Here is a 16890-nt window from a genome sequence, read left to right on the forward strand (position 1 = left end):
AGAACAACATGAATAATAGCGTACATTAAAAAACAAGTGAAAAGGGCAAAAGGATTCGACAAATCAGATTTTAAAAGATAGCAGAAAGAAGGGGGACAAAGAATTGGATTGATCTGGTGGTACCACTCAAGCGTATCCTTCCGGTTACCTGAACGAATTTCCTGTTACTTTACGTTTCGTCCACTTTTGTTCTCTTCTGTTTACGCTGGGAGTGTGCCGGTTGGTTCGGTGCATCGACGTGGTCAAAAGTGTCGTGATGTCATGGCTCGCTACTTTTTTTGGAGTAACCGAATGCACTCCGCCGAAGTGGACATGTTCACTAGATGGAAACCGCGAGAATAGCCACCTTGGGTGCCGCTGCGCCGTACGGTAACAAAATCCGGTGACGGCCTGCAAAAGTGCGTGCGGGACAGGGAACTGCGTGGAGCGTGGCTTGCTAAACTAAGAGCCGTCAAGTGGGATAATCATAAGATGAACAGGTGAAGTGCCTCAGACTGCCTGGCCGACCTTTCGATAGGAAGACCTACCTAGGCCTTTGAAAAAGGTAGATATTCCTATCGAAACGTCGGCCAGCTAGTCTGAGGCACTTCACCTGTACATCTTGTGATTATCCCACTACGTTGTTTCCATCTGTCGGCTTCCGTCAAGATTTTGGAAGAGCCATCAAGCCGGCTACTAGTTGTTTGTGTAATAAGCATTTCCGCTAAGAGGACTTCCGCCGCTGTGCCGGGACTGTGATGTTCGGCGAGAAGCAGAAAAGCGGGCACTAAGACAATAGCTCACACGTGCTTTGAGCTGGCTAATGACGCTAAGCACCCTCGGGACTAAAAAATCGCTACTTATTACCACGTGCGATGCCGCCTCAAAGATTTCCCGTGTGAGCTCTTGATCGTCTACCGCGTGCTCAGCGTCAACAAAAAAAGGCAGCAGATACTTTAGTTCTCGAAGTTTAGTGGCGGTATAAATACGGAATCATTTCGAGGACACATAAACACCCCTTGGAGCTATCAAATAAATAACACTTTGCACTTATGAAACTGAGCAGTTTTATCTCGGTTTAATGACTAAATAACGTCATTCTTTTTTTCTCGTCGGACTGATGGCGCGAACACTGACATTATTTTCTGGATTTGTGAATGTTGCGATAACACACACACACACAAAAACATTTAACAACATTCTCATACATTTGACAAAGTAGTCTTGGAAATGGTCATCGTTGACCTGCATTATCATAACAAAATGAAGGAAGCATTTTGGAGTATCTCCGACGCCATATCCAGTTTGCAGTTCAGCTCTGAATGGCGCGTTAGAGCATGTGTCAGTGACCTGTTCTGTGGTTCCAAGGAAACCGCAGAAGCGGCGATGATCTAGAAATGTGCGTTTGCCACTTTGCCAGGCTTGAGGCGTCCTTCGTGTAGTTGGCAAAGTCGACATACGTGGCATCCGCAGCCTTGCCGGAGTTGTCGTCCGGTGACGACACGTACCGCAACACGACCCCCTCGTCACTGTCCAATGTGATTGGATTTGCCTGCGTGAAAGATGGTTACAGAAAAGAAGAAGAATCATTCATACTAAGCAACCAAACAAAAACTAAGCCGCACAGTACCAATACGCCTTTATACCGACGCCCAACGCTAACCTACAATAAGATATACAGATATACGCGCATTCACATGGAAGGTAACTTTAAGAGATAGGGATGAGAGCAGTGTGGGTTAAGAAACAAATGAGGGTTACGAATATCATAGTTGAAATCAAGAAGCTGTAAAGGACATGGACCGGACAGGTAGAGCGTAGACAGGATAACCACTGGTCATTAAGGTTAACTGAATGGTTTCCAAGAGAATTAAGGCAAACGCCAAAGGGGGATACAACAAATTAGGTGGGCAGATGAGATTAAGAAGTTTGCAGCTATAGCGTGGCAGGAGCAATCACAGGACCAGTTTGATTGGTGCATGGAAAATGGGAGAGGCCTTTGACATACAGTGGGCGTGACACGACAATGGTCGGCAAGAGTAGATAGTCGATCTTCAGTTAGGGTTCGTTTGGGTTCTTTTGATGTGATGTTAAGCCATCTGTGGCTCTGCCCAATGAATGTGTTGCCACAAGACAGCGGTATCTGATAGATAATTTCCGTGGCACAGTCAGCAAACTTGTTCATGTGCTTATCATGAGTGAAAGGGCACAAGGCCAAACGGTGGATTCGTACTTCTTCACCCCGCATCCTGCAAGCCGTGCTACAGAGCTTAGGCTTGTATGAATGCGCATGAACCAGACAGCTTTTGGGGTGAGCAGAATACGATATCAACACTATATAGCATGACAATGTTCTTGGAGCAATGCGCCAACGTATGAACGTAAACTATTGCATTCTTTTTGGTTTCTCTCATTGTGGCTTTTCTCTTTCGTCTCGCTCGCTGTTCTTGAGGTACGTACACTGTTTTCACAAGCCAGAACTATGACCCGATCGGGATAGGATGCTTGTTGGAACCACTCAACGTGCTCCTTAAACCTACGGGTCATGACGCGTTCGTGTAAATTGCCCAAGGCACCGCGTATGCACGAAAATGCAATGCTTTGAATTTGCGTCACGCTCGCTCTCGATCACGCCTTTAAGCTACGCCAATGCTCGCAAACACGACTTCGCTGCTGCACTCCCCGGCCGCCCGTGAAAAGAAAATTGCTGCCTACCCAGAGTACATAGTGTCGCCACCATTCGTACAAGCTCCCTATAATTCTCTGATAACGCGCTAGGGATGCGCTAACGAGGCACGATCTGTCGCGCTTTTCGTTTTCGCTCTGTAAACCAAATAACACTAACTCGGCCTCCCACTTTACATCACACAGGTTAATGCTAAAATTGTCGAGTGAAATATCCGTTGAATTTTAAGTTAGTGAGTTGTGATGGCATGTTGTTATTTAAAGATTCTGGGCATTCCCGCCCAATCCCTGTTTTTGTGTCTTATAAAAATATTACACTACATCATTACTGCGAACTAAGTCTTGCAGACAGGTCTCAAAGTGTAAAGTGTTTCTATAACGATGTTTTATGAAGTGTTATAAAAATTGGGAATCTGTCGCTATTTTTTGGTTTATTATTGTTTTAACATGTGTAAATTACTGCTCTTAGCGTGCCTTATTGACTGGGACGGGTTACGGCACCTTCTCGGGCATTAATTTGCATGCTTGCCTACTCTGTCCCTTAGATGTCTACACTGTACTCTTTAAGTGATTTATGATGGATTGGATAAAGGTGATCGTTGAAGTAGCGTTCCAGAAACCTCGTAGTTCTACTTCTTTGCCAAGGAAGTGCTTATATTGAAATAAAATCACGTTTTAGTGGCCCGAATCACGTTAGTGCACTAAAAATTACCCGCCTCAAAGGAAACTGTTTCCACTGTTGCCGTGCGGAACGTTGCCCGGCCGCCGACACTAGTAGCAGCAAGCGAAGTCAGCGGGAACCACAGCAGCAATAACGGCCATTGAACAATTTTTTAGCGTGGCCTCCGAGATGAAAAGCGAGCTTGGTTCAACTGAGCCCCACTATATGGCAGGAACTGCCAAGTTTAACCAGGATTTAATTGAACTTGTGCCATTCCCCATAGTGACGTCCGGTGGTTCATTTTAGATGCGAAGTATCTAAACAGCGCGCGCTGTCCATCCGTGTCTCCAAGCCAACGCGCCGCACCACGTTCCCCCCGCCGCAGTTGTTGGGACGATGCCAAGTAGGTCAAGTCGTAACTGCGCGTTGACGTCAATCTCTCCCTCACCCGCAGCAGCTACCGGCTCCTCCCAGCACAAATATAGGTGGTGTTGCTCCTCTGCCAGCCGGCAACACACTAATCTCTTGCTTCACCCTCTCCACCGCCCACAACGACCACACGTCGAGTGGAAACATTCTTTCGGCTCGTTTATTTGCAATGCAACTTACACGAAACTCAACCCGCGTCTCGTGTCTTTGCGTTTCAAACAAACGTCTACTCGAGGAAAGGCTACATCGAGTTTTGCTTAAACTGTTCTTCCATCACCCTCGTCGATGCACGTTTCAGCCGAGTCGAAGACGTGCGCACCGCTGCTGCTTCGCAATGTCCGCATCCCATCATGGTTCACTTCGGGAGATGGTCCATAATGTTTTTCCATGAATCAAACAGGAATGAACAAGTAGGATTAATCGACAAAAGGTTCTTTTTATAGTGCAGCTAGTTCGATTGCTAGTGAATAATTGAAGGCGGTAACTCTGACTTCATCGGGGTGATTTTGTGAATGTCCTAATCGTGGCGCATCATCTCACATAGGGCACTACTCTTTATGATGTTGTCGTTTTAGACGTTGTCATACGTTGAGCTATGTCATACATAACTTGTTCTTTGACTTAAGCGTCCCTTTAATAAGCCGATATCTTATGGTGACAAAGGCAAGCTTAGAACTTTCGCAGCATCAGACTTCAACAGCCTGATCTGACATTATAAATTGCCAGTTGCAGCGAGAAGTACGTGAAAATTATGACGTGCTTTACAGTAATAGCTTGCGGGACACTGCTGCAATGCATAAAATATTTTTTTTCGATCGTTGGGAATACGTCTAGCAGCAAGTAGAGTGACAACTAGGTAAATAGTACCGCACAAATGCGGAAGAACTTTCCATCACTTTCGTGTGCACATGCGGAAAAGTACTCCTTAACGATTAGCATGGCCTCCGAGACAGCGAGAGAAACACGCCGCACATTCATCATCTCGGAGGCCATGTGATTATGTGCGTGTTTGCAAATCTCGCCGCCCGTTAGCGCCACTAGACCCTCTGGCCACGAGCTCGCGTGTTCTCTGTAACCGTGGACCGTATAGTGTACATGGGTCATATGGCTCCTAATGGTAGTAATTTAATTAATGCGCTGTAATTCGATCTGAAACTTTGTAGACGTGCACGCCACCTGGAGAGCGTGGTAGTCCTGAGCTGCGTCAGCATCCACGATGCGCGTCGCCTTGAGAAACAATCTCGAAGTCCTTCCCGGTGGATCCAGCGAGAGCCGCACGCGCAACTTGTGCCGCTGTGCTAGCAGCATGTCACCCTTGCTGAGCGAGCCATCTGCGGTGAAGGGCTGACTGAGCAGCTTCAAGGACGTCGCATTCGCGAACTCCGCCTTGGACAGAAAGTCCCCGAAGGTCGACGCCTGCGAGCAGCGAGTCGCATAGGCACATACACACTGTTTTTACAATTGTACATGCCTAGAAACCATGCCAAAAAGAAGAAAAAACGCGGCACCCGCCACGGTGGTCTAGAGGATAAGGCGCTTGGCTGCTGGCACGCAGGTCGCGGAATCAAATAACCGGCCGCGGTGGCCGCATTTTTGATGGAGGCAAAAATGCTTATAGGCCCGTGTGCTTAGATTTGGGTGCACGTTAAAGAACCCCCGGTGATAAATCTCCAGAGTCCTCCATTACGGTGTTTGTTATAATCATATGAGACGTTAAACCATAACACTTGTAAAAGCACGCGGGAATGCGGTGTTTAAGATTCGCCGTGCATATGTCATATGCAGCTTGAGAAGAAATTTACATAATGGTTAGAGCCTAAGAAAAACCCAGAGGATCCGTTATGCATTCGCTGGAGACGACTCGATGGCAAAAGATATTTATTTTTATTTCTCAGTCGATGTTTTGATCTCAACCCACCTGATCCAAAAGCTTTCGGCACATAACAATGCTTTGCATCAACTCCGTGATCAGATGCATAATAATAATTAAGAGTTTTACGTCACAAAACCACCATATGATTATATGAGGTGTCGCAGTAGACGCCTCCTGAAATTGACTATCTAGTGTTCTTAATTATGCACTGCCATCGCACAGTACGCTCGCCCCGCCGCTGTGGTCTTGTGGCTAAGTTACTCGGCTGCTGACCCGCAGGTCGGGGGATCGTATCCCTGCTGCAGCGGCTGCACTTTCTATGGAGGTGTAAATGCTGTAGGCCCGTGCGCTCAGATTCGGGTGCACGTTAAAGAACCCCAGATGGTCTAAATTTCTGGAGCCCTCCACTACGGCGTCTCTCATAATCATATGGTTGTTTTGAGACCTTGAACCCCACATATCAATCAATCAATCGCACAGTACACGGGAATCCACCATTTCACACCAAAGAGCGGCTACAGTCAGAGCCGACACATGGTTTAGACACATTCACATCATTGCTAGACCACCGCTGACATAGCACTTCGTAAAGCTGATCAAATGCAAAGCTAAGCAAAGCCAGTGAAGCTCTGCTAAATTTTTTCGTCGACTGGGAAACTGTTCGGATATATTTGTACGGCCTCTACGCTTGGCTTCGTGGTATACAGAGGAATGGATCGCACATTTTCCTCTTTCACGTACCTTACGTAGGACGATAAACTCTCGCAGCGCTACTGTGGTCACGTATTCGATGGCTGTGTTGGCGTAGCTGAAGACGCAGTCCATGACGAGCGCGGCTTCCGCGAAAGCCAAGTTGTTGTCAGCCGGAACGCCGGGCCACGAACGGTACGTGATGCTCACCTGTGTTGGATAGACAGCATGTACACAACTTATATGTTGCAACCCCGCCGCGTGTCACGATAAACGCTTAAACCCTGTCGCATTGCTCTTACGCGAGAACTGCAAACAGGCAATTATCGACACTTGGACTTGTACAACGCTATAGATTCCACGCTACAATCGGGACAAAATGTATCCGCGGGTCTACACTACCCAGAATGTGCCACGCTGTACGTTAACCTCCAAGATTGGGCATGCGGAGGCTGCGCACACGATGCTGCCCGCCGTTACGCCTAACGTACCGGCTTTCACGCTTCCGACCGTTCCTGCTACCAGCAACGTTCCCGCCACTACCGCGAAGCAATAAACGTTGCCATGGCGTAGTCTTCCCTTCTGTACAGATCACGGTCCTCGCCCATCATCCCGCACTTGCTCATCGTCGTTACAAGCGCCCACTCGTCTCGTGCTCGTCCGTGCACCTTTCTGGTCAGCTTGAGATGGCGGCGTGCTCTCTCGATCAGATAGATACCGTCATAGGCCTGCCCACATTTACTCCACTGGGAGGGGAGCGGAGGGGGCAGATTTCACTACAGCCCTCACACCAATTCGCAAGGAATGCAAGAATGAAAATGAAGCCATGATTTGCTTCTCGCAGCTTTCCTTTGGTACCCGGCTGTCCAGAAGTAGATAAGAAGTTCTTCTAATGTAACAGTGGGATTCATCGGATACCATTGCCACCAAAAACATCCGTGGCCATAGCCCTGATTCTGCACACTTAACAATCACGGGACAAGATCGACCAAGTTAAAAGTATGGGGCAGTCTTGGCACCCCCTTAGATTATTCGGTATGGTGCACGCCTTAGATTATGCCACTCAGCCCGTGCGCACGTCTATTGACGCCGTGTGGGGTAGAGAGAAACCTATGATATATGGATTTTATACAGAACCTCACAGTGATGGCGGTGGCAATTTTTTACTTGGAATGTTTCTATGATTGTCATCGCGCTAAAAGAAGAGAGAGAGAGAGAGAGAGAGAGAGAGAGAGAGAGAGAGAGAGAGAGAGAGAGAGAGAGAGAGAGAGAGAGCGTCCTTTCACGGACCGGGCTTCGCTTCCTGAGTGACAGGAGGAAGGCCAACGTTCGCTCGTCGGTGGCGTTCACGTAGACATTGAAATGGCGCGCCCCGAGCGCACTGTGGTAGGCGAAGAACTCGAGGAGGTCTCGCTGCGTCTCGGCGCTGTCCTTCGAGATCCAGGGTGGCACGCAGACGCCGACCGTGGCTCTCTGTTTCCGGACGGCGAACTGAAGCTTGCGTGGAGCGAACCAGAAGGCGCTTTCTTCGTGTCGGTACACGAGAGACGCCAGACTGGAGCCTGCGGAAAGGCACCAGCACAAAAAACAGCCAAAAAAGACAACTAAGAAAACTCTTAAGAGACCTTATGAAGTGATTGTTTTTTTTTAGATTGCTAAGATAACAGGTATTTCTTTTGTTTGTGCAAACGCCGTCGCGGTGATCAAGAAATCTGTTATCGCTGGCGCTCTACAGACGGCCCACGGCGTGGACAATCTCTGTGAGGCGGCGCGAAACGAGTGCCCAAGTCGAGCGGCGAGGGCTTTCGGCTGCTTTCGAGAAATGGCGTCACTATACCAAGCAAATGGCTTGTTTTTGTCAACATCTCGAACACAGTCCCTTTCATATCTTAGACAAACTCAGCTTCGTTGTAAAGCAACTAAAGCAGAAACTGTAACGCGGAATGATAGTCGTATAATGCGCAAACATTATGTACGGTACCACCATTTCATCTACATACGGCTACACTAGCCGGCGTTAGCAGTCACTTGACCGACATGAACCTGTCAATTTTGTTTCCTCTTGCAGGAGCTGTTCGTGGCCTAATTTATTTCTGCGCCGACTTTATTGTGGCGATCATTGCTGCAGCAGCAGTACTCCCCTGCTTTGCTGCCTCACAGATGTGCATTCAGCTAAGATGACTCAAAGGCGAAGTGTCTTCTCAGTGGATGCATAACGAAGCAGTGAAGACTAGACATGGTATCATGACCCACTGCCAAGCGCCGTCTTCATTTTCGTCTCTTGAGGCCGCGCTCTCTCCGGTTTTGCTCGCGGCGCAGAGGATGGCGCTACAACAGCGTTGCGTGAAGTTACGTAACACGACGTCACGTCGTAATTTGTGACGTGATGATGACGAGAAATATTTTGTTATCTGTGATGTCGATTTGGTGTCGCATGGTCACGTCATCATGTGATGGTGATTTTTTCGCATCACTCGTCCCTGACGCCGCGGGATGGTTGCCGCTTACGGTTAAATTTGTTCGTGCGATGAGGAATCCAAAGCATTCGCCTTACAGGGATGGTGCCATCAAATTCTGAGGCCATGAGAAGCGTCATGTGGGTTTTCTCTGTATGCAAGGACACTCCGCACGGATGGTCTGACAGAGAAAACGCTTAGCATATATCTGAATCGCCTTCCAAAGTGTATCTAAACGCTCATTTTCTGAATCGAAACCTATAGCTAGCGCTTCCAACACTGTCCGAGCTCTCTATGAAGGGTGGCAACCTTAGAATAAATAATGAATGACGCACGCTTACACACGCACGCCGATCGATCACGGAGTTGAACAGATAGCACCCGATTCAGAAAACTCCTTTTTTGCAAGTGTACGTTTTCCCATTGGTCAGATGGCTTCTCCTATAATAACAATTTAGTTGTCATCAATACAACATGGCTTGATAGAAGGCGTGGAACTAAAAATGAGGAACGCTTGTCTGTGTTCTCGCACTATTTACAGCTGGCAGAAGCAGGAAACGCCACATACGTTGCTGTCATTTGACAAGAAAAAAAAAAGGCATCTCTTTAACGCAGAAACAATGAGTTACACTCAAACCTTGATATAACGAACCCGGATATAACGAAAGATTGGTTATAATGAAACGATTTAGCAATACATGTGTAAATGAAGTGTAAGGCACATTCCTTTATATTATCGGATATAACAAACTTACTTTGCGTAAGATGCGACTTTGTTATAGTAAGGTTTGAGTTAAATGCATTTCAGCGCCTATTCATTGTACAAATCTTCAAGAAGAAAGAAAACGCACATAAACCTGCAAATAACGTTCGCAAGTATTTAGCACAATATAATGATAGACTAACAACAAGTGATGGCATTTGAAGACGAAGCATGTACCATGTCCCGTATTGTTATTGGCTGAAATGTTACCTTTCGTGAACGCGGGCCTTGACACGTAAACGGTGACCGTTTCGCATACTCACTGGCTTGCTTCGGCACCGAACACGTGACGAGGACAGGTTCATAGGGGGCGCTCGTCAAACCGCCGGCCGGTACACCCTTCGCAGAGACGGCGACCACCTGGCTTTCCCACGGGTACGTGCAGTTGTAGTGAGCGTGTTCGAAGGCGCACACCTCGACTCTGGCGCTGCCGTTGCGATAAACCGGCACGTGCGATTCGTCCAGGTGGCGAGCGCGCGACTCGGTCAAGAACGTCCCTCGCACGGGCGTGCTGTTCCTGCGGCCGCAACGATGTCGCTTTGTTTCTTCCACTTGTCGTGGGTACTACGAAGCGGGCTCGTACGCGATACAGAACAGAACAGAACAGAACAGAAGGTTTTATTGTGCTAAATGAAGAAAAATACATGTGCATGATATACAGAAAGAGGTCCCATAGTCAGAGACTGCAAGGGGACCTCTTGTACAATGTAGAATTGAGATTTATTGTGATGTACATAGCAGGGAGACAGAGCTACAGTAAAATGCAATTGAAACAAATAAAGTAAGAATATACCCTTGTAATCTCACAGAAACAATTTAAAAGCAAGAATAACGCGCTAACTTCAATGACAAGTGATTACAGAAGATAAGTAAACGATTACAATTACAATTACTAACCCTTAGCGTGCAACTGATCACATACAGTAGTCAATTGTGGCCCGAAAAATGCAATTGAGCAATCACATAAATGTAAAAAAAAATTCTTTTGCGTTACTTTGCTTCGAAATCCCATTGCCGAAACACAATAACGCAGGTTTACTCAAATTACAGCGAACTATTGCTTGCATGGTAAAGAGAACGATGATTGTGTGAACGTTGGGAGGCTTAATGTGGCTTCTGTTTTGTAGCGGTACATTAACTTTCAACAGAAGTTGTTTTTCGTTTTCCTCACCGATTCTTCCACGGTTTCACGTTAATAGGTCGCTGACTGTCAAACTGAAGAGTCACTCAGTGCATGCGCTGAAAGGAAACGCGGTAATATAACGTAGAAACACTTTACGCACCAGCATATAAGGTGCACGGAGGAAAGTATACTTCCTACATGTAGCCATCTTGTGTAGTTGCGTAGTGCTTCGATGCTATAGCGTTCATGCCCTCTATGAAGCAGTGGGCGTCGCTGTGGCTAGCGCTGGTGTAGGCGTTGCAAGTTGGGACAAGAAAAAAAGGAAAAAAAAAGAAAGAAAAAGGGGAAGATATAGGCTCTTTAGGGACAATACCCGTCTGAGAGGATGAGGATTGCCACAGAACAATCGTACATTTTTCGGGACGAGGACTGCCGTAGAAGACTGGTTACAACTAGATATTGAAAAACAAATAGACGCAGTTAGACAAGAATATGAAATGGAATTATCCAGAACGCTAGCTTAGAAAACGTGGTCAATAGCGCTAAAGATACAAGACAGTGTAATTGATTACAAATAAGGGTTAATTCTGATACGTTACCCACAACCATGACACGAAGTTAGCTCATAAACATAGGCGTGCGCACAAGTTGGGCGGAGGGTGCCTCCGATAACCTGAGCGGGGCGCCATATGCGACTGGTCAAGGCTGTCTCGCGAGTACCCTTTTGATACGTGCGCACGAAACTGGATCAATCGCGTGCGTAAATAATGCTCGTTCTCTAATAAAACATCTATGAATTCGGGTCCCCGTTATAACTCCTGCGTCGGAGGTGGATGCTCGGCCTTTAGTCGCGTGGAGGTTTTCTCGCAAAGAAGAGGGAGGAGGTCACTGTCACTGCAGCCTCCCCCACACCCTCTCAGTATTACTTGTGGATTAGTTGAGCCCCCCCCCCCAAAAAAAAAAAACAAAAAAAACATGACGCGCTGCCTACAACGATCAGATTTGGGTTACTGACTTTCCGAAGCTAAAGACATACGAATTAAGTATAGTTGTCGTCTACCGAAAATATGCACGGCTGTAACCTTGCGCACAAAACTATGAACTGACAGCCGCAACCGAACAAATACACGTGGCCCATTTGTCGCCCCTCTTTGTTTCAAACAGCCACCCCCCTCTTTCCGTGTGCTTACGCCTGTGCCTCTACCACATGTAAGGTGCGTTCCAAAGGAAACGCAGAGAACGCGCGTGCTAAGCGGCCTTGCCTTTTGAGGAACAGGCACTCGTATTGGCCGTAGCTGGAGCCGTTGACTCCGTACAGCGAGCTGTAGTGGGCGGGCACCAGCTGGACCGTCGGGGCGAGCACCAGGAAGCGCACGAGCGTGGGTCTGACGCGTCGGTCGACGAACACGCAGCACGTGTGGATCATCGAGTGGGTCTGACGCCAGCGCACGGAGGCGTTGAGGCGCATGGCGGCGTATTCCTGCTGGCCTTCCTCGTCCAGGGTCAGCCCGAACGGGGAGAGCTCGGCGTCGTGGGACGGCACTTGCGAACCGTTGGACGCGGTCGGCGCTGAGCCGCCGCCGACCCTGTTCGACGTTGGCACAGGACCGAACGTTCTAATGGCGTAGAATGTTGCCAGCAGGAGGACGCCGACGACAATGGGACGCAAGGGGTCCTGGAAAAGGGACGCCGAATTGTGCTGTTCAAGAAAAATACTGTGACGCCGTAGATTTTCTAACATTTTAGACCACAGGAAACGGAACGTGGTCCTATACAAAAGGTGACTGCCAATGACCGCACTTTTTCAATGTTTTTGGCGGATAGCTCGGATGTCTCACAGTACCCTGATGATATACTCTCCACGGCCGTGTATGTTCGCGTCGAGAAATTACCCTGGATGTCTCGTTTGATTTGCTTGAATTAAGCTGCTGTCATTTGGCTATACTGCACCTAACGTCTACTAACAACGGAAGCTGAGATCATTTCATGCTTAATATTTAAATAGCACTGAATCGCAGTAATAACGCTTGAGTGCTGCTGTTTCATATTTTTCAATGGAAAGGCTGTCTATCCTGTAATGTCAAGGATAGTTTAGGCGCGACTCATATAGTGAGTTGAGCTCGTAATACCCGATAAATCGTGATTAAAATCTCACTGTGAAGCTAAAGTGATGTTACAGCTCACATGAAGATAGAGTATACGAAAGCTCGTATCGGAGCGCTAGTTACTCACCGTGGCAACCGCTTCGTCTTCGCTACAGGCGGAGTCCGTCCAAGCTTCGTGACACGGGCGTTTCTGGCTCGGTGCGTTGCGACGCTTCGGCTCGAGGAACATCATCTTGACACGTATGTGATGGTTCGAGACCAACGTTTGTCGTGACTACGTTGCTTGATGTGACGAAGAACGTTTGAAAGGACGACCGCGAACGCTAGCTCACTTTCAAAGCGTCACACGAGCGTTGTTCTCGATGACGACGATGTTTCTTATATGGCTCGTGCCCACAAGGGGGGATATGCTAATAATTGTTTACGCAAAATTTTCTTATGAGAAGTATGATGATTAAACAGAAAGAGAAACTCGTAAAGCAGAGAGTGCAATAGTTATTTACTGATGCATTGAGACCGGACAGCCAAAGCGTTATTTTGAAGAGAAAATAGAAAAAAAATGAAATAAAGTGTTACGCCGATTTGGAACTGCTTTATTACTTTCCTCCACTAGAGAGAGCTTGTACCCACTAGGAGGCATTGGCAACAAGCGGAGTAAAAATAGGGGGAAAATTGTTTTAACTTTAGAGACCTGTTCGCATCCGAGAAAATAACGTCGCCGTGCTGGGCTGTGACACGGGACTACGGGAGGGTGTCACAGCCTCGGCTGTGCCTTTTTGGGGGGTCGAGACTATGAGGTGGGGCCCAGAGGGGACTTCTGAGCCAAGAAAAATGTTGAGAAGGTGTCGATACTACGCAAAATCAGTTATAATTGACATAAGTAGGTTCAATGGAGGTGGTGGTGAAACTTTATTGCCCCAAAAAAAGGGGTCCTGAAGGACACTCGGCTAGACGCCAGGTGTAGAGGGCATCTCCCACGTCGGGACAGAGAGCCCGAAGCTCTCCGCCGCCTGACGGGCCTCATGGACAGCCCGAAGTTGGTCTGCTAGTGAAGCCTTTCTTAGCAGTTTGGCCCACTGTTGCTTGTGCTTGGCGTGTCACTCGATGCACAACGCACAGAGCATATGGTTCAAATCTACACCTTCACAATAAAGGAAGGCATTTTAGAAAACAACGCTTCTTTTTTTTTACACAAGCTTAATAAAAACGAGAAGATCCTTCCTTGGCTTGATTATGTGCTTGTTTTCAATAAGTAGGTCAGTAAACTCTTTCGTGGTTAGCACGTGTTTCGAAGCCGCAGTCGCGGGCTAGGTTGACCTGCAGCCCTAACACACGAATTTCACAGGTGAAGCTATAAAATAAGTGGCGTCTCCTTTTATCAACGCTTCGGTGTATGGAAACACCTCGATACGCGGCGTAGCGTGTTTTTCTCAAGCATCCAGAGTTGCTTCTTGACACGGCGAGTGTATGCTTCACCGCATTACGACATCCGAGAAAAAAGCTCACTTCGCCGCCGAGCTCACAACGACCGCCTAGAAATAAATACATAAACATAAAGGAAACACAGCACTCGCGTCCAAGCGGTGTCGACCCGCCGCAAACTCCATTTTCACCCGAGACACGCCAGCTCCGAGAGACAAGCACAGGCGCGTTATGAAGTTGGTGGGCTCGCGTGGTATACAGGCATGGCAGCTGAAGCACGGCACGAGCAAACGCACAGCGTAGCTAGACGAATGTTCACGCGTCACTTGAGCGCTGTGCTTCGATGCTGCTCAGTGGGAAGAAGCATGCAGTTAGAATACGCCGGTGCGTATAGCTGTTTCGTTACGAAACGTACCTCTGGCTGAGAGGGTAACAAACAAACAAACAAACAAACGAACAAGCAAACAAACAAACAAACAAACAAAAATGCCGCCACATTCACGAAGTGAATGAGGATGAGTGGGCGAAGCTCCGGAGGTAAACCTGGTAAACCATGAATCCTCCGTACATTTTGCCCACTCGATTTTATTGCAACGCTCCCCCTAGCGTACGTCGCCGCACTATATCGAACGATGACACGCGCCATATGTGGCATCATTCCTATTTTATAACACCTCGCATCTTTCATAATCAACTACACGTACCGCCGTCTAGTTTATAACATCTTGCATCTTTTGGACGGACGGACGGACGGATGGATGGATGGACGGACGGACGGACGGATGGACGGACGGATGGATCGATGGATGGATGGACGGATGGATATGGCTGTACCCTTTAGATCGGGCGGTGGCTAGCGTAATTCTTAATGCCGTCAGCTACAAGTACCGCCATCTAGTGAACACTACAAGAACTGAACGAGAGGTGGCTACATACAGGGGACGCACAGCCCACGCCTTAAGGAGCTTCGCTCCTAAAAGGTGGATTGCGTTAGCTTGGATGAGCAGAAGTGCACTGGATAGTAGAACCACGACAAAGTGCTTTAACGAGACTTGCAACGAGAAGCGCCCCTCTGTGGCATTCGTCTCGCTGCGCCACTCCTGGCGAGAACCGGCGAGGCGAGTTCGTTCTACGTTGATAAATGGATTGCGAGCGCGCGGCCTACGGGAGTAAGGCTTGCTTTAAAAAACAACGCGCGGTTGCGACACGTGGTAAACAGGCTTGCCAACGTGCAAACACATGTATACTGCCCTGCCGGCTGCTTTAGTTGGTTAGGAGCTTTTGCGCAGAAACCATCGCTGACTGCTTGGTTTGAATCTTGTTACGAGTTATTCAAGACGTTGCAACGTTACTGCAGCTTCTTTTTATAGATGATCTAGTCGCTCTGTGGTCTCGACACAACGCGAGCTTTAAAGATGGCTGACTCGTTGGAATCGTCGGCAGGCTGTCTTCTCAGTCTTGCGAAGTATTCAACTCTGAAACGAAAAAAAGAAAAAAAACGACACAACATACGATAGGATATTTCAGAAGAAGCAATGTAGCAAGTAATTTGCAATGTGAATCCGCAGAATGGCAGTTCTTTGCTTTCTTTTTTTTGTCACGTAAATTAGGGTACCAGGTTAGTTGCTCGTTAATGATGTTTTAACAATAAAAACAGAGATTCACTTTCGAAATTAATTTCGTAGGTACAATCATCAGAACTTGCCCGTACTGTTATCAAGTAGATGAGCTACACTATATTAATTTTTTTGAAAAATTCAGCGTGGCGTCTGTGTGCCGAACGCTATATACACTAGTCCAATAAAGAGCGAGTAGAATTTCTCGGCACCAACTATAATTGGTGCCGAGAAATTCTATTGGGCAATTATGAATGGGGTCAAACCAACACGTCCTTATGTAGTAAATTTCTTTTTCGCACATCTGCCACTTCTTGACACTGTTTACCAATTGGCGTCCAAGTTGGTGAAAACAACGCACGTCGTTGTCTACCTGGGGCGACGTGACCGGACGAACAGCTTAGTCGGTTGCCCGTGGAGATCGATAGTTCTCAGAACTCCAATGAGTGGTAGGCATGTGTGTTCGTGTCGGAAAATTTCGCCCACATTCAAGAACGACTGCCACGCCTCTGAAAACGTGCTCGAGAAGTTTGGTGAGACTAGACATATCGAGGCAGCAAAATGCGCGAAGTGTACACGCCGCATAGGTAAGTACAGTAATCGCTGTACTTGCCTGCATTCTCGTCCCGAAAATCCCGCCCTGAATCCAAGCTCTGCGCTTCCTTCCCGTGTGTTGGCGCGTGAAAACGGAAACTGGTGCCTCGAAAACGGTTTCAAAATAGTATCCATACGAAGTCGAGCCAAAGCCAGAAGAGGAGACGGGCCAACGCGTGTCACCTGTGAGCGGGCGATTAGTGGAAGAAGGCAAGCGAAAAACGCCATTTCTTCGACACGACGTTTTCGAAGATAACCGTTCAGCGCAAGCCTGCCGCTGCATTAAAGTACAGCCAGCTACAAAACTAACAACAACTAAACTAAGCAGCGGAACGCGTGTCGAAAAACGTCCGGGAACATTTCCGACACGGCCAGGATGCTTCTTGCGATAAAAGAGGAAGTGAAGAGTGACAGCAGGGGGAAACACAAACCGGAAATAGCGACGCTGGCGTCGACATTTGGCGGGTGGAACACCCGAAAGCTTGAATTCGATT

The 16890-nt window shown here is 47.8% G+C and overlaps 1 protein-coding gene across 1 annotated transcript; it reads right to left on the reverse strand.

Annotated features, from left to right (window-relative positions):
• Window positions 1-1321: 1321 nt before the first annotated feature.
• LOC142774207 (uncharacterized) lies at window positions 1322-12996 on the reverse strand. The gene is made up of 7 exons (XM_075874601.1): window positions 12892-12996; window positions 11922-12334; window positions 9800-10053; window positions 7608-7879; window positions 6369-6527; window positions 4931-5170; window positions 1322-1531 (listed from the first exon to the last, which is right to left on the reverse strand). Exons 1-7 carry the CDS (start codon window positions 12994-12996, stop codon window positions 1322-1324), a joined length of 1653 nt encoding a protein of 550 aa, XP_075730716.1.
• Between the last annotated feature and the right edge of the window lie 3894 nt (window positions 12997-16890).

Source organism: Rhipicephalus microplus, chromosome 10 (genome assembly GCF_043290135.1).
Source record: "Rhipicephalus microplus isolate Deutch F79 chromosome 10, USDA_Rmic, whole genome shotgun sequence".
Classification (NCBI taxonomy): domain Eukaryota; kingdom Metazoa; phylum Arthropoda; class Arachnida; order Ixodida; family Ixodidae; genus Rhipicephalus; species Rhipicephalus microplus.